The following is a 23,760-nucleotide window of genomic DNA, read 5'->3' on the forward strand; positions in this document are numbered from 1 at the left end:
GGTGTTTTCCAGAGGGCTCATAAAGGCAGAAGTGCCAATATGTTTGGAAAGGCTACTCGAACAATGGCAGGTGAGTGGCCAGTTCTCCCAGTTCAGGGTGTTTTCTAGTTTGGTTTGTTTTAGCAGGCAGTCAGAAGCTGTTTTTAGCAGAGACGCTAAAAGGTTCCATTCTTCAACAGATGTTTCTTGCCTGACTTTTCTCTCTAAATCTCTCCTGCCTGTAAGAACCTATGTTTGAATTTACCTTTTGACAAGGGGTGTGTTTATAGGATGTGTCAGGGATTGGAACAGTTCATTTGTTAAGTTGTGATATAGAATCTGTTGGGTTTTCAAATAACTTGTAATTCTAAATTTTGTTTTCTTTTGTTCGTGTTTCAACTGTAGTGTTTAGATAAACTCTGTTTGACCTTAAAGCTGAGTGGCTTGACCATTTGCATTACTCCTGAAATATTCACGTAAAATCTACCTTTAAAATAAGAAAAAGTTTGGGTATGGGCTACCTTCTTAAAACATTTTACATTAGATTCCCCACAGTATGGAAACAAGTCAACACCAACCCTCCAAAGAGTAACCCACCCAGATGCACTCCCCTACCCTTTATTTACCCCTGACTAATGCTGAAAATGTGTTGCTGGAAAAGCGCAGCAGGTCAGGCAGCATCCAAAGAGCAGGAGAATCGTGGTTCAGGCATGAGCCCTTCTTCATGTACGAAACGTCGATTCTCCTGTTCCTTGGATGCTGCCTGACCTGCTGCACTTTTCCAGCAACACATTTTCAGCTTTGATCTCCAGCATCTGCAGTCCTCACTTTCTCCCTGACTAATGCACCTAACACTATGGGCAATTTAGCATGGCCAATTCACCAGATCTGCACATCTTTGGATTATGGGAGGAAACTGGAGCACTTGAGGAAACCCATGCAGACAAGGGGACAATGTGCAAACTGCACACAGACAGTCACACGAGATGGGAATCGAATGTGGCTCCCGAGCACTGTGAGGCAGCAGTGCTAGCTACTGAGCCACTGTGCCACCCCTTTTGAGGGAGTCTGGCCTGGTCCATAACAGGTTTCTGTTAATATCCTGTTGAGGCACTGATGATTTATTGGGCCATGGTTCTGAAGAGATAATTTTCATGGTCCCAAGTTGTGGGTGTGGGTGGGAGGGTGGCGTTCTGGGCTGTTGGTGTTTTTGACTGACAGTTGGGAGGAGTGACTATCTCCTGACATTTCTTGAGACTGCTGGAAGGTCTATGTAATTAAAGTTAACTTTAATTTCCAGTGTGATGAATTCCTTCAATGGTAGTGGTAGTGGTACGTAGATTGTCTTTTTACTGAGTGGAGGTTGCCTCAGGTTTTTGCCATGGAAATAGTAACTGTCTGTAGGGTAGGTGATTGAGTACATGCTGACCCTCCACAATAATTTTACAAACTCAATCTTAGTCTTACGAAGATGGAGGAGAGCCTTGCCTGTGGCTATTCAGAGCCTCATGGAAGGGCAACAAAATGCTCCCCATTTGCTGGCCAGCAGGGGATGCAGATGGGCCACAGGCAGGAAGATGGTGTCAGACCACTGAGAGATAAAGATGCTAATTGAGGAGATTCTCTGTTTGTATGTCATGTGGCTTTCCAGCATCAGGTCAACCCATTTAGGTCTGCATTAGTCCATTGCTGGCACCTCCGACAGCAAGACACTTGAAGAGAGATCATCAAGGCATAGTTTAACAATGGAAGAGGAGTGACAAATTCTGCCAGTTCAGGTTTTTTCTCGTCTGTTTTAGCTGTGGCAATCACAAGATGTGTAAGTCCAGGGGAGTTGCAAGTTTCAGTAAAGAATTTCTCTGACCTTCTCTGAAACCTCTCTCTGGACATTGCTCCCTTCTACCTGTAAGAACCTGTGTTTGAATTTACATTTTTGCCAAGGTATATGTTTATGGGATGTTACTGTATTGGAACAGTTAATTAGAATTAGTTACTGCATGGGATTAGTTATGTTTTCCAATCGTTAAGTTATTCTAAATTCTGCTTTTTTTTGTTGTGTTTCAACTGCAGTGTTTCAGTTAATTCTGTTTTGCTTAAAGCCGAGTGGTTTGACCAGCTGCATCACACCTGGAACACCCACTGCACATTTGCCTTTACAATAAGGAAAGTTAGGATCTAGATTACCTTCTTAAAATATTTTGAGGGGGGTCTGGCCTGGTCTATAACACTCTAGAATGTCAAGAATGTTTTATGGTCTTTTATTTTCTCCCATCCACAATATCTCTAGACAGCAATATTTTCATAGCTTAAAAATGTGTTGCTGGAAAAGCGCAGCAGGTCAGGCAGCATCAAAGGAGCAGGAGAATTGACGTTTCGGGCAAAAGCCCTTCTTCAGGAATGAGGAGGGTGTGCCAAGCAGGCTAAGGTAAAAGATAGGGAGGAGGGACTTGGGGGAGGGGTGTTGGGAATGCGATAGGTGGAAGGAAGTTAAGGTGAGGGAGATAGGCGGGAGAGGGGTGGGGGCGGAGAGGTCGGGAAGAAGATTGCAGGTCAAAAAGGCAATGCTGAGTCCGAGGGTTGGGACTGAGAAAAGGTGGGGGGAGGCGAAATGAGGAAGTCCCTTTTACGTGTTGGAGAAATCTGCATTCATCCCTTGTGGTTGGAGGGTTACCCCTGACTAATGCACCTAACACTGTGGGCAATTTAGCATGGCCAATTCACCTGACCTGCTCATCTATGGATTATGGAAACATCGATTCTCCTGCTCCTTTGATGCTGCCTGACCTGCTGCGCTTTTCCAGCAACACATTTTTAAGCTTTGATCTCCAGCATCTGCAGTCCTCACTTTCTCCTAGCAATATTTTCATATCTAGATGTAAATGTTGTGTTTGGGATTAAGGGGAATAATGTTTAATTCGGTCCTGGAGTTCAGTTCATCACCAGGTTTGTCATAATGTTTAATTCTTACTGGAGTTCAGTTCATAACCAGGTTTGTCATTTATTGTATGAACACTGTGGGCTAGGTGGAACTAGGTGGAAGTCTCTCTTTTTCTAATTATTAGTAATAAAGAGACTTCTTTAATGATTGATTAACACAATTACTCTTTTGGTGTAGCTTGTAGAGTGGTGATACTTGATTACCTGAACTCTCCTCCTGACTATTGCCACTGAGTCATGAGTGCTGTTTGTGATTCCCTGGAGCTGTGAAAATTCTGCCATTGGAGCTAATCCAAGGGCTTCCTCAAACTGATCGGCTTCATTAGTAGTGGCTTTACAAACATGGCATCGGTCATCTCCATAATGTATTTGTCTGTAGAAGTCATAGAGTCATGTAGTCATGGAGGGCATAGAAAGAGATTGTGAAATCCTGAGATGTTACCACCAAATATCACATATATACCTTTACCATTGCAAAGGACAAGACTGGCAGATACATGGAAACACCACCAGATGTACATTCACTTCCAATTCCCCTATCAGGCTGACATGAAAATAAATCACTATTCCTTAACTGTTACTGCGCCAGCATTCTGGAACTTTCTTTCTAACAGCATTGTAGGTTTCTCTACAGCCCAAGGACTGCTATTCAAAAAGACAGCTCATCACTGGAATTCTTCAGTGGAATTAGGGATGGGCAATAAATTCTGGCCTAGCCAGTGACATCCGTATACTGTAAACAAACTTAGATGACATATCTAGAAATAGCTGGAGGCCAACAAGTTAACTCTGAGCATCTTAAGGTACTGTAGCTCATTCACAGATGAAAGCTAATTCTCCATTAATCCCAGGCCTGGTTATCACTTCCTGTGAGCTGGAGGTCTATGTTCATTTCCCCTGTCCTGCAGAGTGGGAGTTAAAAAGTGATACTTATTCTGCAATCCTTGTAGAGCAAGCCTGACTCAGTCTGTATTTAAAATATTTAGAGTCGTAGTACAGTAAGGAAACAGCTCCTTCAATCCAACTTGTCCATTCCGACCAGATATCCTAATTAATCTAGTCTCATTTGCTAGCATTTGGCCCACCCATCCCTCTAAACCTATTCATGTATCCACTTAGGTGCCTTTTATGTGTTGTAATTGTATCTGCCTCTATCACTTCCTGAAGAAGGGTTACACCAGAAACATTGACTTCTCCACCTCCTGATGCTGTCTGGCTTGCTGTGTTCTTCCAGCCTTCTGCTTGTCTACTTTGGATTCCAGCATTTGTAGTTTTAATATCTCCACCACTTCCTCATTCCATACACACACTATCCTTTATGTGAAAACGTTGCACCTTAGGTCTTTTTAAATCTTACCCTTCTCACCTTAAAGCTATGCCCTGTACATTTTGAACTCCCATAATCTAAGAAAGAGACTTTGGCAATTTACCCTATCCATGCCCGTTATGAATTTATAAACATCTATATAGTCACCCCTCAACCTCCAACACTCCAGGGAAAATAGCCCCAGCCTGTTCAACTTCTCTCTATAGCTGTCCAAGCCTGGCAACATCCTTGTAAATATTTTCTATGGTCTCTCAAGTTTAACATCTTTCCTATAGGAGAGAGACCAGAATTGAGCATAATATTCCTTTGCTTGTGCAGCTGCAACATGACATCCCAACTCCTATAATGAGTGCACTGATCAATAAAGGCAAGTGTACCAAACACCTTCTTCATTAACTGTGACTCTACCTTCAAGGAACTGTGAACCTGTACCCCAAGGAGTCTTTGTTCAGCAACACTCTCCAAGACCCTATTATTAATTGTACATATGCCTTACCAAAATGTAACAACTCACATTTATCTCAATTAAACTCCATCTGCTACTCCTTGGCCCATTGGCCCATCTGATCAAGGTCCCATTGTACCCCTGAGATAACCTATTTCCCCATCCAAAACATTCCTCCTATATTCAAATCAAAATCATTTATATACATGACAAAAAGCAGCTCTCTACTGTTTTGAGCAAGACAACATGTACAAAAAGAAGAAAACTCTGAAAAAGTCCATAAGTTATATATAAATAGCTTAGGTTAAGATATAGCAGTGAAGGTGATGTGACAGGGATGTGGAGGTACAGATTTGTTGACAGTGAGTCTGATACTGAGAGAACATATCTGCAATGGATGTTGTCTTTGCAAAAGCATACTGAAGAACTTAGACTCAAATTCAAGGAGATTCAAGTTCTTTACTAATCCAACCCGAGGCAAGTTTAGGTTTATCTCTCTATTAAGGTTAATGGAGAAATCCTCCCAAAGTGGAACATTTCCCTGACCTGGAAGCTACCTCTTGACTAGGCCGACATTGATATGCCGATCCATCACCCGCATTCAATCCACGAGTGCTGACTTTGGACGCATAAAGTTGAGAGCCTTCAATGATTGAAAAATCATACTAGAACAAAAATCCTTGTCTATAAGGCAATCCCACTTCTGATCTTTTGCATGGTTCAGAAACTTTGACTGCATATAGAACCACCACAAAGCTGTGGAGAAATACCATCTATGCTGACTGAGATGGGAGGACAGGCATTCTAACATCAACATCATTGAAGGAACCAATAGCACCAGACATGATCATCCAAAACCAAGTTTGCTGGGCCAGCAACAGATGCCTCAGGTTCAACTGCCAAAGCAAATCTTCCTCACCAGCTCAAGAAAGGCACTCAATCAAGAGGAGGACTAAGGAAGCCCTTCAAAGACTCTCTCAAGAACTGAAAAATAGAACACCTGGGAAACTCTTGCTCAGAGGAACTTGACTGAGAGAAACCTCCTGTAAAATGGAAAACAATTCTTCAAGAATACCCATCAGCAAGAAGAAGTATGGTAAAAGAATTGGGAAAAAGTAATCTTAAGATCAAGGACCAATTCCACTTTATAGAATCACTAGCCAAATGTACAGTTGGCAATGTGGCTCTCGGACCAGATACATTAATCATGCAAAGACCCATAGAACACGTGATCAGTGAAACAGAATTGATTAACAATCACTGCTCTCATAGAATTGACACTGGGATTTTCTGCTCTCCTTTCCCCTCTCTTTAAAGGATGGACAATTGCTGACTGGAAGTGTGCACAAGCAGGAAATCCCAATGAGTCAATCTACCATTTCCCACTTTAAGTTATAGAGTTATAGAGTCCTACAGCACGGAGACAGGCTCTTTGGCCCAACCTGGTCCATGCTGGACAAAATCACACAAACCCCATTTCCCTGCACTTGGTCCATATTCTTCTAATCCTTTCCTATCTATGTATTTCTCCAAATGCCTTTTCAATGTTGTTAATAAAACTGCCTCAACCTCTTCTGTTGGCAGCTCATTCCATATGTGTACCACTTTCTATGTTAAAAATTTGCTCCTCAGGTTCCCATTTATTCTTTCCCCTCTAACCTTAAACTGATGTCGTCTCATCCTGGATTCCCCAATCTTGGGAAAAAGACTGAATGCATTCAAACTATCCATGCCTCTGTTGATCTTATACACTTCTAGAAGAACCCCCTCAGTCTTGTACGCTCTAAAGAAAAATATCTTAGCTTTCCAACTCCTCTCTATAACTCAGAACCTTGAGTCCAGGCAACATCCTTGTAAATCTTTCTGCACATTTCCAGTTTAATAACGTCCTTCCTGTATCAAGGTAAGCAAAACAGAAGACAATACTCCAAGCCCAGCCTCACCAATGATTTGTATAATTGCAACATAACTTCCCAACTTCTATACTCAATGCCTTGACTGATGATGGCCAATATGTCAAAACCTTCTTCACTGGCCTGTCTACCTGAGATTCCACTTTCAGAGAACTGTGAACCTGAACTCCAAGGCCTCTCTGTTCCACCATACTCCTTAAGACCCTACCATTAAGAATAAAACTATCTTGTTTTGACTTTCCAAAATGCAAGACCTCACGCTTATCGATATTAAATTCCATTTGCCATTTCTCGGCCTACTTCCCCAGCTGATCAAGCTCCTGTTGCAATTTCTGATAACCTTCCTCACTGTCCATGGTACCTTCTATTTTAGTCATCAGCAAACTTATGAATCATGTCTTGTGCATTCTCATCCAAATCATTGATTTAGATAACAAATAACAATGGGCTCAGCACTCCCCCATGCCTGAGGCACTTCACTATTCAAAGGCATCTAGTCTGACAAGCATCCTTCTGCTATTACTCTCTGCTTCTGACCATTAAGCAAATTTTGTGTCCAATTTGCCAGATCGCTCTGGATTTCATGAGATCTAACCTTGCAGAGCAGTCTTACCAAAATCCATATAAACTACACCTACTGCCCTACCCTCGTCAACCTTCCTGATCACTTTAACAAAAATCTCTCACACATTTTGAGGCATGATCGCCCACTCACAAAGCCATGCTGACTACTGCTAATTAAACCTTGTCTTTCCAAATGCTTATCCCTCAGAATCATCTGAAGTAATTTACTCACCACAGATGTTAGGTTTATTGGTCTATAGTTCCTAGGATTTTTTTTGCAGCCCTTCTTGAATAATGGCAAAACATTTCTACCCTCCAGTCTTACAGACCTTACCCATAGCTAACCATGATGCAAAAATATCAGCCAGGGCCCCTACAATTTCTTCTCTAGCCTCTTGCAGCGTTCTTGAATATACCTGGTCAGGATCAGGGGATTTATCTATCTTCATCCATCCTAATACATCCAACACCTCCTCTACTGTGATATAAACTGTTCCCAAGATATCATCACTAATTTCCCCCGGTTCCCAAGTCTTCATGGTTCACTGAGAGGAGAAACATTCATTGAGAACCTTATCCATCTCCTGCGATTCTACATATATATGTCCACTTTGGTCCTTGTGGGGCCCTATTCTCTCTCTAGTTATTCTTTTTCCTTTAATATACTTAAAGTACAAGGAATTGGTTCAGCTCAGTTGGCTGGATTGTTGGTTTACAGAGCAATATGATGACAACAGCAAGGGTTCAATTCCTATCACTAGTTTAAAGTTACCATGAAAGACTCGCCTTCTCAACCTCTTCCCTCTCCTGAGATAGCTGGCCCTCAGGTTATATTACCACCAGTCACTTCCCTCTGATAAAAAAGCAGCCCCTATGGTCTGGTAAGACTATGGTGGCACAACAACAAGTATCTCTTTCGATTCACCTTAAACTTCTCAGCCAAGGCTATCTCATGCCCCAATTTCTCCCTCCTGATTACCTTCTTCAGTAAACTCTTATGTTCCTTATATTCCTCCAGGGATATTCCTTGATCCCAGCTGACTGTACCTGAGTCACGCCACCTTTTGTTTTGGTCAAAGCCTCAATATCTCTTGTTATCCAGGGTCCTTATTCCTGCCAACCTTGCCTTTCTCCCTCAGAGGAACATCTAGACCTTGAACTCTAGTGATCTACTTTTGAAGGCTTCCCACATGCCAAAGGTCCCTTTGTTTGCAAACAATTTACTCCAATCAACCTCTGCAAGCTCCTGTCCAATTCCATCAAAATTGGTCTTGCCCCAGTTTAGAACTTGAACCTGTGGACCAGTTATGTCTCTCTCCATAACTATTTTAAAATTAATAAAACTATTGTCACAGGTCCCAAAATGCTCCCCACTGTCACCTCACTTTCATCAAAGATTCAAATTCCAAGTCATTATACTTTTAAGCATATAGTTTTAAAGTACTTCTGGGCCACTTTAGATGCAAAAATTACCCAAAAGAAAACAGTTTTATGTTAAAAAAATTATGTCTACTTACAACAAATTGGAAGTCCATGGTAATGTTGATTGGAGGCAGATGATCCAGGTGATATCTTATTGAAGAAATAAGCAAGAATAGCCCGTAATCCAGCATGATGACTATTCCCCAAATGCACACTTTGATGAGGATGGGAACACAGAAACTTGCCAAGGTTTTTCTTTCCCTTTCTGAGAAAGAGAATGCTGGGATCTTTATGAAAGATTTCCTCTCTTTTCTGGTTAGTTGGAGCAGGTGAGGCTTACCTTGTTCTTTCTGCTGCTCATCAAAATTCAGGAACTGTTTTGTGATATATATGTTTTCAAACTTGATGTTGGACAAATATCGCTTGATATATAAACCAGTGAATATTAGGACCAGTAAGATGCCTACTATGATCACTACTCCTTTACAAAGTTGGGAAACCATGTCCAATGTTGAAATCATGTGATTAGCAAGGCTCTCCAGGTTAACTTTAGTCTCATTAAGGTTTTGTTTTAGCTTATCATCTCTTATACTGCATTTTATCTCAAAATGAATTGGAAACTTGACGAATGCATTTTGTGGTAATTTTTGGATCTGTTCACGAATCCACTCTAGAATTTTAATGTACTTTTCCAGAAGATTCTTAATAGATGGCAGCATGTTTTCCAGATTGCATTCTAAGCTTTCTACCAATCCTTTTAAATTATGAAAGCTGTTTTGGGCACAATTGAAGAGCACCACACCAGTGCCAGCTGTGATCAGAGCGTTCCGTCCTTGTTGTGTTCCACAGGAGATGAGGACAATCAGAGTAAAGCATCTGAAGTGCTTTGAGAGAAACAAAGCACCAGGAATGATGGCAGCAAATATTCCACAGACTGTCAGACTTACTACAAGGCTGAAGTGAATTGCTCGCAAAGATATAAAGAGTATGCCACTGGTCCCCAGCCCTATCAGAAGGCAAAGTGAAATTAGGCACACAATGTTCTTCAGGCCAGACTTCCGCTCTGAGGCAAATAGTTCAAAGAGGCCTCTGAAACATTGAGCCCAAATCTTCAGACTGACCATTTTCATTTTGATTAACTTGTCCACAATTGAAGTAACTGAAATTAAATAAAACATTCACAAGCATTATTTGAAGAGCAATGGGTGAATGTATGATCACTGATCAATGTAGAGTAGTGTAAGTATACAATGAAGTTCATTACTAGACATGGTTTCTTCCTCTCCTGCTCTAACTATCATTATACACAATGATGATTGGATTAGCAGTTAGAACTGACAGGTCAAAGAAATATTCTTTTTAGTTTGGCCTTTCACATTGTGAAACTAAAGTAAACCTTTATGGTAAAGAACCCTGCTCAAGTATCTCAACCGCAAAATTAACACATGGTTACAAACATTTAGAACTTAAATGGATTTAAGCATATTTCTTGTTGTCATTTGCATCATTTTAATGAGAAATTTATATTTTAGCTTTATTTTACTAATGCAATTATATAACTTGAAAATGGGCCTTGAAATATACCTGCATATATTTATGACCAAATATGACCAATCCCAACAACTTCATCTGTAAAATGCAGTTACTGTTTCCATCTGGTAATTATGAAGTATTTACAACCAAAATCCAACTGCAAATATTTATTTTGTCTATGCTTCTAAGTTTCATAAAAGGGCAGTATTGTGGCTCAGTGATTAGTATTGCTACCTCACAGCACCAAGGACCCAGGTTCAATTCTATCCTCAAGTGATATCAGTGTGGAGTTTGCATGTTCTCTCCATGTCTGCGTGGATTTCCATCGGGTGCGGTAGTTTCCTCCCACAATCTAAAAATATGCAAGTTAAGTGGATTGGCCATGGAAAATTGCCCACAGAGTTCATGGATGAGTAGGAAGGTGCACTGGCCATGGGAAATGCAGGATTGCAGGGATTTGGTGGGGGAATGGGTCAAGGGGGTGTTCTTCAAAGGGTGGTGTGAACTTTTTGGGCTGGGTGGCCTGTTTCCAGGCTATGCGGATCCTATGGCATCATGGCAATGTGAATAAACTAGTCCTCCAGGTACCAGGACTGATGTTTTAGGAACAGAATTTCAAATCTGATGATAGCAAAATTTAAATTCAAGGAATAATTCCAAAAATGAAAATGAGTAACAATGATCATGAACAAAAGAAACTGGGAGCTGGAGTAGGCAATTTAGTCCCTCGGGTTGCTCAGTCATTCAATGGAATCATGGTTTATCCCATCTCAGCCTCAACTCCACTTTTCTGCTTCCTCTTCATTTCCTTTAATGTTTTCTAGTTAAAAATTTCTCTATATCCTCCTTAAATTTACTCAATGACCTGGCATCCTCTGAACTCTGAGGTAAAGTATGGAACAGATTGATGACCCTCTGAAAGAAGTGATTTTTCCTCATTTCTGTTTTAAACCTGCTACCCCTTATCTTAAAACTATAATCTCCATCATCAATTGTTGTTAAAACTCATCTGGTTCACTAATGTCCTTTAAGGAAGGAAATCTGCCATCCATATCTGGTCTGACCTACATGTGATCCAAAACAATGTGGTTGACTCTGAACTGCACTCTGGGCAATTAGGAATGAGCAATAATTGCTGTTTTAGTCAGTGATGCCCATATCCTGTGAATTAAACCAAAAATGTTGTTACCTGTCAACAAAGAAGATATGGAACTGTCAATGGAACAGTCATGAAATGTAGAGACATTGACGATTTATTCTGTATTCTCAGACTTCAGAGGACAGTTAATTGTTCAATGTCATCAGATGAAATAATGTCATATGTTATTGTTTTGGGACTGAGTAAATCCATTTCAGCAGCAGGAGTTGAGAGAATGCGAGCCAAGGTGCAGTGGGAAGATAAGTTTAGAATATAAAATACTCACCACATGAATCAGCAGCTTCCATTTCAGCAGCAAGAGTCAAGACAGCATGAGCCAGGGGCCAGCTGGGAAGGTAAATTTGAATATTAAATACTTACCTCGTGAATCAGCAGAGTGAAGGGTGAACAGGAGCAGAAGCAGACTCGGGGACTGCTGGGTAAATGAGCTAATATTTTTAGGCAGTGGCTAAAACCAAAACACTATTCATGTAGTGTCTCCCCCCCACCACTGTCCTCCTCCTCTAACCAAACAAAATGTCTCTGTGTGGACGGTTGGTATAGTAAGGATTTTTAAAATCTCTTTTGGTAATTTAGAGCAGAGGGGATAGAAGCTAGGGCAGTTGCATGCTCCTCTTGCAGAATGTGGGGAATTAGGGACACCACTGCTGATTTTGCCTGCGAGAAGTGCACTGAACTGCAGCTCCTTACAGATTGTGTTAGAGAACTGAATGAACTTCGGATCATTAGGGAGGCTGAGGGGTTGATAGAGAGGAGTTACAGGGAGGTCGTCACACCTAAGCTACAAGATAAATGTAGCTCTTGAAAAGGAATAGGCAGTCAGTGTAGGGATTCCCTTGTGGCAGTACCCCTCAATAATAAGTATATTGCTTTGGATACTGTTGGTAGTAGTGGGGGGGGGGGGAAGGGGGGATGGAGGCAGACCAGGGGAAATCCACAGCGACCAGGTGTCTGGCACTGAGCCTGGCTCTGTGGCTCAGAAGGGAAGAGGGGAGAATAGGAGGGCGATAGTGAGAGGAACAGACAAGAGATTCTGTGGTAGCGAATGAGATTCCTGCACAGTATATTGCCTCTCAAGTGCCAGGATAAGAGATGTATTGGATTGAGTCTGCAAGATCCTTAAGGGGGGAGGGTGAGCAGCCAGAAGTCGTGGTACACATCGGTACCAATGGCATAGCAAGGAAAAAGGATGAGGATCTGAAAAATGAATACAGGGAGTTAGGTTGGAGCAGGACTAACAGTGTATGAATCTCAGGATTACTACCGGTGCCACAAACTAGCGAGGCTAGGAATAGAGAACAAGTGCAGCGGAACACATGGCTGCAGAACTGGTATGTAGGAGAGGGGGCTTCAGATATGTGGATCATTGGGATACCTTCTGGGGAACGTCGGACCTGTACAAGGAGGATGGGTTGCACCTAAACTAGAGGGGTATCAATACATGGGTGGGAGATTTGCTAGACCTCTTCGGGAGGGTCTAAATTAGATTAGCAGGGGGATTGGAACCAGAGCTATGGAGCAGAGGATGGAGTATCTGGTGAATAGCATGCAGAGAGTCTGTGAGGAACAATAGACAGTTGATAGGGCAAAGTTGCAGTCAGTGTGATGAGTTGAACTGTGTCTATTTTAACGCAAGAAGAGTCAGGAATAAGGGTGATGATCTTCAAGCATGGATCAGTACTTGGAGTTATGATGTTGTGGCCATTATGGAGACTTGGATATCACAGGGACAAGAATGGATGTTGGATGTTCCGGGGTTTTGATGTTTCAAAAGGAATAGGGAGGGAGGTAAAAGAGGTGGGGGAGTGGCATTGCTATTCAGGTATAGTATCACAGCTGCAGAAAGGGAGGTTGTCAAGGAGGATTTGTCTACTGAGTCATGATGGGTGGATGTCAGAGACCAGAAAGGAGCAGTTACTTTATTGGGAGTTTTCTATAGACATCCCCCAATAGCAACAGAGATGTGGAGGAGCAGATTGGGAGGCAGATTTTGGAAAGGTGCAGAAATAATAAGCTTGTTGTCATGGGTGACTTTAACTTCCCTAATATTGATTGCAAATAGTTTGGATGGACCAGGTCTTGTCAGGTGTGTTCAGGAAGAATTCTTGACTCAATATGTAGAGCGAGGCCTTATTGGATTTGGTGTTTGACAACGATCCAATTCAGATGTCAGATCTCTCAGTAGTAGAACATTTTGCTAATAGTAATCACAACTCCCTGACCTTTACTATAGTCATGGAGAGGGTTAGGAGCAGATTGCATGGGAAAGTATTTAATTGGGGAAGGGGTAATTACAATGCTATTAGGCAGGAATTGTGGAGCATAAATGGGAACAGATGTTCTCAGGAAAATGCATGATAGAAGTGTGGAGCTTGTTTGGGGAGTACCTACTGAGAGTGCTGTTAGGTTTGTCCCACTAAGGCAAAGAAGGGATGGTAGGGTGAAGAACCTTGGATGACAAGAGATGTGGAACATTTAATCAAGAGGAAGAAGGAAGCATACTTAATGTTGAGGAAGCAAGGATCAGACAGGCCACAGAGCCAGGAAGGAACTGAAGAATGGACTTCGGACAGATAAAAGGGGGCATGATAAAGCTTTGAGTTAAGGAAACTCTGAGGGCATTCTACAATTATGTGAGGAACAAGAGGATGGCCAAAGTGAGGGAAAGACTGATCAGGGATAATGGAGGAAACTTGTGCCTGAAGTCGGAGGAGGTAGAGGAGGTCCTTAATTAATATTTTGTTTAGTATTCACTACTTGTCGTTTGTGAGGACAGGGTGAAATAAGCTTGGACAGGTTGATTTTAAGAAGGAGGATATGCTGGAAATTTTGAAAAACGTGAGGAAAGGTAAATCCCCTGGGCCAGACAGGATATACCAGAGGTTACTACAGGAAGTGAGAGAAAAAATTGTCGTGCCTTTGGTGATGCTCTTTGTGTCCTCACTGTCTGCTGGAGTAATTCCTGATGATTGGATGGTGGCAAATGTTATTCCCTCTTTCAAGAAAGGGAATAGGGATAACCAAAACCCAGACCAAACACATGTTTACAGGATCTTGCAGGAGGGAGGGATTCAGATACCTGGATAATTAGGGCTCATTCTGGGGTAGGCAGGATCTCTACAAATGACATGATCTACATCTGAACCATAGGGGTAATACTATCCTAAGTGGGGGGGGAGGTTTGGTGATGCTCTTCAGGAGGATTGAAACTAATTCTGGGGGATGGGAACCTGAATTGTAGCTCCAGTGTACAGGAGATTGAGAGTAGTGAAGTTATGAATAAGGTTTCAATGTTGCAGGAGTGTTCTGGTAGGTAAGAAGGTGGTTTGAAGTGTGTCTATTTCAATGCCAGGAGCATCCGGAATAAGGTGGATGAACTTCCAGCATGGATTGGTACCTGGGATTTCAATGTTGTGCCCATTTTGGAGACTTGGATAGAGCAGGGACAGAAATAGTTGTTACAGGTTCCGGGGTTTAGATGTTTCAGTAAGAACAAGGAAGATGGTAAAAGAGGGAGAGGTGTGGCATTTTTAGTCAAGGGCAGTATTACGGTGGCAGAAAGGATGTTTGATGAGGACTAGTCTACTGAGGGCTGAGGTTAGAAACAGGAAATGAGGGGTCACCCTCTTGGGAGTTTTCTGCAGGCTTCCAAAAGGTTCCAGAGACAGAGGAAAGGATTGCAAAGATAATTATGGATAGGAGCAAAAGTAACAGGATAGTTGTTATGGGGGACTTTAACCTTCCAAATATTGACAAGAAATGCGACAGTTCAAAAACCTTAGATGGGTCATTTTTTGTCGAATGTATGCAAGATTGGCCAACAAGAGACAAGGCCACATTGGATTTGGTACTACTTAATTAACCCAGCCAGGTCTTAGATTTGGAAGTAGGTGAGCACTTTGGTGATAGTCACCATAATTCACTTACATTTACTTTAGTGATGAAAAGGGCTAGGTATATACCACACGGCAAGAGTTATAGCTGGGGGAAAGGCAATTATGATGCGATTAAGGGAAGATTTTGGATGCATAGGATTGGGGCGGGAACTGTAAGGGATGGGCACAATTGAAATATGGAGCTTCCTGAAGGAACAGCTACTGTATGTCCTTGATAAGTATTTGAAAATGTGTTGCTGGAAAAGCGCAGCAGGTCAGGCAGCATCCAGGGAACAGGAGAATCGACGTTTCGGGCATAAGCCCTTCTTCAGGAAGAAGGGCTTATGCCCGAAACGTCGATTCTCCTGTTCCCTGGATGCTGCCTGACCTGCTGCGCTTTTCCAGCAACACATTTTCAGCTCTGATCTCCAGCATCTGCAGACCTCACTTTCTCCTCCTTGATAAGTATTTACCTGTCAAAAGGGAAGAAGTGGTCGAGCATGGATTACTAAAGAAGTTGAATCTCTTGTCAAGAGGAAAAAGGAGGCTTACGTAAAGATAAGATGTGAAGGCTCAGTTAGGGCATTTGAGTGTTACAAGTTAGCCAGAAAGGACCTAACGAGAGAGCTAAGAAGGACCAGGATGGGACATGAAAGGTCTTTGGCAGGTAGTATCAAGGAAAATCCTAAAACTTTCTACAGGTACGTCAGGAATAAAAGAATGACTGAAGCAAGAGTAAGGCAAGTCAAGGACAGTAGTGGGAAGTTCTATGTGGAGTCCGAGGAGATAGGAGAGGCACTAAATGAATATTTTTTATTAATATTCACACTGGAAGAAGACAATGTTGATGAGGAAAATACTGAGTTACAGGACTAAACAGGATTAAGGTTCATAAGGAGAAGGTGTTAGCAATTCTGGAAAGTATAAAAATAGATAAGTCCCCTGGGCCGGATGGGATTTATCCTAGGATTCTCTGCGTAACTAGGAAGGAGATTGAAGAGTCTTTGGATTTGATCTTTAGGTCACCATTGTCTACAGGAATAGTACCAGAAGACTTGAGAATAGCAAATGTTGTCCCCTTAGTCAAGAAGGGGCAAGAGACTACCCTGTTAATTATAGACCATTGAGCCTTACTTCAGTTGTAGATAAAGTGTTGGAAAGGATTATAAGAGACAGGATTTATAATCATCTAGAAAGGAATAATTTGATTAGGGATAATAAGCATGGTTGTGAGAAGGTTATGAGATTCCTGAAGAAGGGCTCCTGTTCCTTGGATGCTGCCTGACCTGCTGCGCTTTTCCAGCAACACATTTTCAGTATGAGAAGGGTAGGTCATGCCTCACAAACCTTATTGACTTCTTTGAGAAGGTGTCCAAACAGATGAATGAGGATAAAGCAGTTCATGTGGCATACATGGATTCCAGTAAAGCATTTGAGAAGGCTACCCATGGTATGCTATTGCAGAAAATACGGAGGCATGGGATTGAGGGCGATTTAGTTTGGATTAGAAATTGGCTGGCTGAAAGAACACAGAGGATGGTGGTTGATGGGAAATGTAGTGGTGTACTGCTTGGATCTGTTTTGGTGCCACTGTTGTTTGTCATTTTTATAAATAACCTAGAAGAGTGCGTAGAAGGATGGGTTAGTGAATTTATGGATGACACTAAAGCTGGTGGAGTTGTGGATAGTGCGGAAGGATCTTGCAGGTTTCACAGAGACATAGACAAGCTGCAGAGCTGGGCAAATTAAGTTTAATGCAGAAAAGTGAGGTGATTCATTGTGGAAGGAGTTACAGGAATACAGAGTAGTGGACTAATAGTAAGATTCGTCATAGTGTAGATGAGAGATCTCGGTGTCCAGGTGCATCGATCCCTGAAAGTTGCCACCCTGGTTGATAGATTTGTTAAGGAGGCATATGGTGTATTTAACTTTTATTGGTAGAAGGATTGGGTTTCAGAATCATAAAGTCATGTTGCACCTATACAACATTCTGGTGCGGCCACAATTGGAGAATTGCATACACTTCTGGTCGCCACATTATAGGAAGGATGTGGAAGCATTGGAAAGGATGCAGAGGAGATTTACCACGATGTTGCCTGGTATGGAGGGAAGGTCTTATGAGGAAACGCTGAGGGAGTTGGGGCTGTTTTTGTTAGAGAGGAGAAGGTTAAGAAGCGACTTAATAGTGACATACAAGATGATCAGAGTATTAGATAGGATGGACCTCGAGAGCTTTTTTCCTTAGATGGTGATGTCTAGCACAAGAGGACATAGCTTGAAATTGAGGGGTGATAGACATAGGACAGGTGTCAGAGATAGGTTCTTTACTCAGAGAGTACTAAGGGCGTAGAATATCCTGCCTGCAAAAACAATAGTAAACTCGTCAACTTTAAGAGCATTTTAATGGTCATTAGATAAATGTATGGATGAAAATGAAACAATGTAGGTTAGATAGGCTTCAGATTGATTTCACATGTTGGTGCAACATTGAGGGCCAAAGGGCCTGTTCTGTGCTGTAATGTTCTCTGTTCTTTGTTCTATGTCTTTCATCAGTGGTGGAAAATTATTGGAGAGGATTCTGAAACAGAATTTATGATTATTTGGAAAAGCACAGCTTGATTAGAGAGAGTCGGTGTGGCTTTGTGAGGAGCAGATCATGCCTCACAAGCCCTATTGAATTCTTTGAGGATATGACAAAACACATTGATTTAAGATATTGCAGTGGATGTGATGTGTATGGATTTTAGCAAGGTGTTTGATACGGTTCCCCATGGTAGGCTCATTCAGAAAGTAAGGAGGCATGGGATACAGGGAAATTTAGCTGTCTGGATACAGAATTGGCTGACCCATAGAAGACAGAGGGTGGAAGTATTTAGCCTGGAGCTCGGTGACCAGTGGCATTCTATAAGGATCTGTTCTGGGACCTTTTCTCTTCATGATTTTTATAAATGACTTGGATGCAGAAGTGGAAGTGTGGATTATTAAGTTTGCCAATGACACGAAGGTTGGTTGAGTTGTGGATAGTGGAGGGCTGTTGTAGTGTAGTGGCAGTTGGAGTTCAACCTGGAAAAGTGTGAAGTTATTCATTTTGGAAGGTCGCATTTGAATGCAGATTATAAGGTTAAAGGGAGGATTATTAGCAGTGTGGAAGAACAGATGATCTTGGAGTACATAGATCCCTCAAAGTTGCCACCCAGGTTGATTGATTTGTTAAGAAGCTGTATGGTGTGTTGGCTTTCATTAGCAGGAGGATTGAGTTTAAGTGGCAGGAGATTATGCTGCAGTTCTATTAAGCCCTAGTTAGACCACATTTGGAAAATTGTTTCGCTCTCTTCACCTCATTATAGGAAGGATGTGGAAGGTTTAGAGAGGGTGCAGGGGAGATTTACCAGGATTCTGCCTGGAATGGAGAGTTTATCTTGTGAATGATTGAGGGAGCTAAGGATGAAAGGTGACTTGATAGTGGTGCACAAGATGATGAGAAGCATAGATAGAGTAGATAGCCAGAGATTTTTTTCCCAGTGCAGAAATGGCTATCATGAGGGGATATAATTTTAAGGTGATTAGAAGATGGTTTAGGGGAGATGCCAGAGGTCAGTTCTTTACACAGGGAGCGGTGGGTGCGTGGAATGCACTGCCAGCAATGGTAGTAGAGTCAGATACATTAGGAAGCCACATGGATGATAGTAAAATGAAGGGTATGTCAGTTAGTTTGATCTTAGAGCAGGATAAAAGGTCGGCACAACATCAAGGGTCGAAGGGTTTATACTGTGCTGCACTGTTCTATGTTCTGACTTCTAAGTGACTACAATAATCAGATAAAAGAAGGAGCAACCTCCAGAAATGAATAAATGTTGACCATTCAAAACAGGATTAATAACATCAAAAATAATGGATAACTCCATTCTAGACTGATACAAAATTCCATCAGTTCCAAGGGTAAAACAAAATAAGTCATCTCAAGCAGGATTGGCATGTGAGATCAAAGATTTATGGCAGACCATGGTGCAGTAATTTGTGTTGTCAGGTTAATAATCCAGAGAATGGGAATTCAAATTCTAACATGGCAATTTGAACTAAGTTAATCATGAAATATAAAAACATAGAAAAAAACAGTAGTAGGTCATTCAGATACTTGAGCCTGCTCCACTATTAAATATGATCATGGCTGATCCTCCAACTCAGTACTCTGTTACCACTTTGCCCCATACACTTTGATTGCTTTAGCCCTAAGTACTATATCTTTTTCTTGAAAACATTCAATGAACAATTCTATGACTCCATGGAGTCATAAAATCATAGAGATATACAGCATGGAAATAGACCCTTCGGTCCAGCCTGTCCATGCCGACCAGATATCCCAACCCAATCTAGCTCCACCTGCCAGCACCCGGCCCATATCCCTCCAAACCCTTCCTTTTGTAAACCTCTATAAGGTCACCCCTCAGCCTCCGACGCTCCAGGGAAAACAGCCCCTGCCTGTTCAGCCTCTCCTGCAGCTCAAATCCTCCAACTCTGGCAACATCCTTGTAAATCTTTTCTGAACCCTTTCAAGTTTCACAACATCTTTCTGATAGGAAGGAGATTATGGATGAAGTGCAGGTAAATGGAATTAATATAGTTTGGCGTTTGTTGATCAGCCAAGATATGGTGGGCCGAAGGACCTGTTTCTATGTTGCGTGAATGTATTCAATATTTTGGCCTCAACTACTTTCAACAGGCTTACCACTCTCTGGATGAAGAGCCTTTCTCTTATCTCAGTCTTAAACTGTGATCCCTAGTTCTAGACCCCCCAGTATTGAGAATATTCTCCCTGTATATCCCTTGTCTGGTCCTACTAGAATTTTGTAAGTTTCTACAACAATCCAGTGAATATAGTCCTAAGTGATCCAATCTCTCTTTATACATCAGTCCTGTCATCCAAGGCAACGATCTGTATACCATCGTTACACTACTCCATAGCCAGAACTTGCATCCTCAGATAAGGATGTTAAAGCTGGACACAATGTTTTCAGTGATTTTCACTTGTAGAATTGCAGCAAGACATCTCTGCTCTGGTACTTGAATCCATTTGCTATGAAGATCAAAACACCATTTGCCTTCTTCACTGCCTGCTGCACCTGCCTGTGTACTTTCAGGAACTGGTGTACAAAGACACCCAGATCTCATTGCACCTCCTGTTTTTCCAATCTATTCCCAATAAGCTGTCTTCTTGTTTTTGCTACCAAAATGGAGAACCTCATATTTATTCACATCATACTTCATCGGCCTTGTAATGCCATTCATATTCTTTTCGTTTAATGTCATAGGTCTCCTTGAAGGTTCCGTATCCTTTATGATTAGAATTTATCATCGTCACCATGACACCTAGCTATACAAGAAAATGAATAAATAGCCAGAACAAGACAGCCTGATATTAAATAAACTGTGTCGTAGAATCTTTCATGAGCCCTAATGCACGCATTATCTTCTGGATGTGAACTGATTAACAGTTAAATTAAAAGATGCCAATGAAAAGTCAAGAAGATTTTAAGATTATGTGATTGAACAGAGAAGTAAGTCTTAACTGATTCTATAAAGTTATTTTATAACTTTTGATTATCCCTTGCTCTGCCCTGCTCTTCACAATCAGTCACTTTTGCCTGATATCTACAAGTTGGCATGTAAATAAGTATGATTGTGATTGGCTGTTAAGGGCTTTTTCCCAGAGTAGGGAAGTCCAAAACTAGAGGGCATAAGTTTAGAGTGACAGGGGAAAGATTAAGTAGGACCAAAGTGGCAATTTTTTCACACAGAGGATAGTGCATATATGGAATGAGTGCTAGAGGAAGTCGTGAAGGTACTTAACAACATTTAAAAGGCATCTGGATGGCTACATGAATAGAACAGGTTTAAAGAGGTAAAGGTCAAATGCCGGTAAATGGGACTAGATTAATTTAGGGTAGCTGCTCGGCATTGACGAGTTGGACTGAAGGGTGTGTTTCTGTGCTGTAATTCTATGACTCTATGATTCTATATCATGTCTGAATTTTTCTAGTGCAGGCTGCAACAGACATCATTTTGGTAAACATGGACAGTGCATGTATGTTATGTAAGCAGATTGTAATGTGAGTCAGCATGTTTGGCCCCATATCAGCTATTGCTTTCTCCTACAGAGGGACAGAAAGTGCTGGAGATACTCAGCAGGTCTGGCAGCATCTGTTGATAGAACACAGAGGTTAACATTTTGAGTACGATTTGACATATTCAGTACAGGACTCAAATTGTTAGCTCTTCCTGTCTCACTATATATAATCTGGCACAAAAATTAAAATTAGAAGCAGGAGTAGGCCACGAGTCAAAAAGTGTGGAGCTGAAAGAGCACAGCCAGTCAGGGTAAACACTTAATCAGGAATGCCTTCATCAGACTCCACGAGCCTGCTTCATCTTTCAGTAGGATCACAGTTAGCATTATCTTCACTGGAATTGAGAAGAATGAGGTGGGTTCGCATGAGAAATCCAAGTAATTCGAATAGGTTAAGACAGGATTTACACAGGACCAGTGAGTCCATAACCACGGATCAGATTAAAGATATGGAGTAGAACATTTGGACTGAGATAAGAAATTTATTCACTCAGACAATAGTAAGCCTATGGAATTCTCTGTGAAAGAAAGCAGTTGAGGACAAAACATTGAATGTTTTCAAGAAGGAGTTAGATGTAGTTTGTAGGGCTAAAAGATCAAAGGGTGTGTAGAGAAAGCAGGAATGGGACACTGAATTGGATGATCAACCATGAACGTACTGATTGACCACATCCATGATCCATACAGCGGCATTGCCCCTGTGCACTGGATTTGCAAACTATTTGCCATCTCTACCATCAGACTTATCATAGACTAATCATTACACTTCTCGAGCTTTCACCCCAAACATATTAAAAAAGCCAGTCCAGACGGACAAGCATTATGCATTCACAAAGTCAGTTCAATGAAAAAAAAGGTTCTGTACCCCAGATTGGTAAGATGACTTGTTTTATTTTTATTTATTTATTTTTCAGTAGTTTCTTTGGGAATTCAGAGTAGTGGGAATAGTTGAATATTTCGCCTGCAGAATGTGGGAGGTAAGGGTCACCGCTAGTGTCCCCACTGACTTCATCTGAAAGAAGTGCACCCAACTCCAGCTTCTTGAAAATCGCGTTAGGCAACTGGAGCTGGAGCCGAATGAACTTCAGACCATTCGGGAAGCAGAGGGGGTTATTGAGAGGGGTTATAGGGAGGTAGCCACATCTCAGGTACAAGAAAAAGGCAGATGGGTTACAGTCAGGGGATGGAAAGGGAACCGACAGGCAGTGCAGGAACACCTGTGGCCATTCCCCTCAACAACAAGTATACCGTTTTGGAAACTGTTGGGGGGGATGACGTACCAGGAGTAAGCCATGGGATATAGGTCTCTGGCACAGAGTCTGTCCCTGTTGCAAGGAGGAACGTGACGGACACTTGAAGATGTTGAAGGATGCCCTCATAAGAATGGGATATGATGCACAATTCATCGATCGCCATTTCATCCGTGCCACAATGAGAAACTGTAATTACCTCATCAGAAGACAGACATGGGATATGACTGATAGAGTACCCTTTGTTGTCCAGTACTTCCTGAGTGCAGAGAGACTAAGTTATGTTCTTCGCACATCATGATAGGTATGAGCACCTCGCCAAGATTTTCCCCCACTTCTTGCCTTTAACCGCCAAACCTTAAACAGACCATTGTTTGCAGCAAATTACCCAGCCTTCAGGACATTAACCAGCCACATACAACCCTATCAGGGCAGACTCTGCAAGGCATGTCAAAGCATCAACATGGATACCACCACAACAAGTGGGGACACCACCAACCACGTGCATGGCAGAAACTCATGTGACTTGGCCAACATTGAATATCTCATACCCTGCAGGCAAGGGTGCCGTGAGATGTGGTGTATTGGTGAAACCATGCAGACGCTATGATATGTGGGCGGCACGGTGGTTAGCACGGCTGCCTCACAGCGCCAGAGACCCGGGTTCAATTCCCGCCTCAGGCGACTGACTGTGTGGAGTTTGCACATTCTCCCCATGTCTGTGTGGGTTTCCTCTGGATGCTCTGTTTTCCTCCTACAGTCCAAAAATGTGCAGGTCAGGTGAATTGGCCATGCTAAATTGCCTGTAGTGTTAGGTGAAGAGGTAAATGTTGGGGGATGGGTCTGGGTGGGTTGCGCTTCGGTGGGTCGGTGTGGACCTGTTGGGCCGAAGGGCCTGTCTCCAAACTGTAAGTAATCTAATCATAACGGATGAATGGACACTGCGCAACAATCGCTAGACAGGAATATAACATAGAACATTACAGTGAAGTACAGTTCCTTCGGCCCTCAATGTTGCGCCGACCTGTGAAACCAACCTGAAGCCCATCTAAACTACACCATTCCATTTTCATCCATATATCTATCCAATGACCTTTTAAATGTCCTTAAAGTGGGAGAGTCTACTACTATTGCAGGCAGGCCATTCCACGGCCCTACAAGTTCCTGAGTAAAGAAACTACCTCTGATATCTGTCCTATATGTCGAGGGTTTAGAACATTTAAAAATAACAG

The 23,760-nt window shown here is 42.0% G+C and overlaps 1 protein-coding gene across 1 annotated transcript in view; it reads right to left on the bottom strand.

Moving 5' to 3' along the window:
• LOC122549120 (dendritic cell-specific transmembrane protein-like) overlaps positions 1 to 23,760 on the bottom strand; it is a 44,924-nt gene that overhangs the window by 8,680 nt on the left and 12,484 nt on the right. Inside the window, exon 2 of the mRNA XM_043688420.1 lies at positions 8,683 to 9,746. Within this exon, the coding sequence (XP_043544355.1) occupies positions 8,683 to 9,717 (1,035 nt within the window). The 5' untranslated portion in view covers positions 9,718 to 9,746. The remainder of the gene's footprint in view (positions 1 to 8,682; positions 9,747 to 23,760) is intronic.

The sequence above is a fragment of the Chiloscyllium plagiosum genome, chromosome 4 (genome assembly GCF_004010195.1).
Source record: "Chiloscyllium plagiosum isolate BGI_BamShark_2017 chromosome 4, ASM401019v2, whole genome shotgun sequence".
Classification (NCBI taxonomy): domain Eukaryota; kingdom Metazoa; phylum Chordata; class Chondrichthyes; order Orectolobiformes; family Hemiscylliidae; genus Chiloscyllium; species Chiloscyllium plagiosum.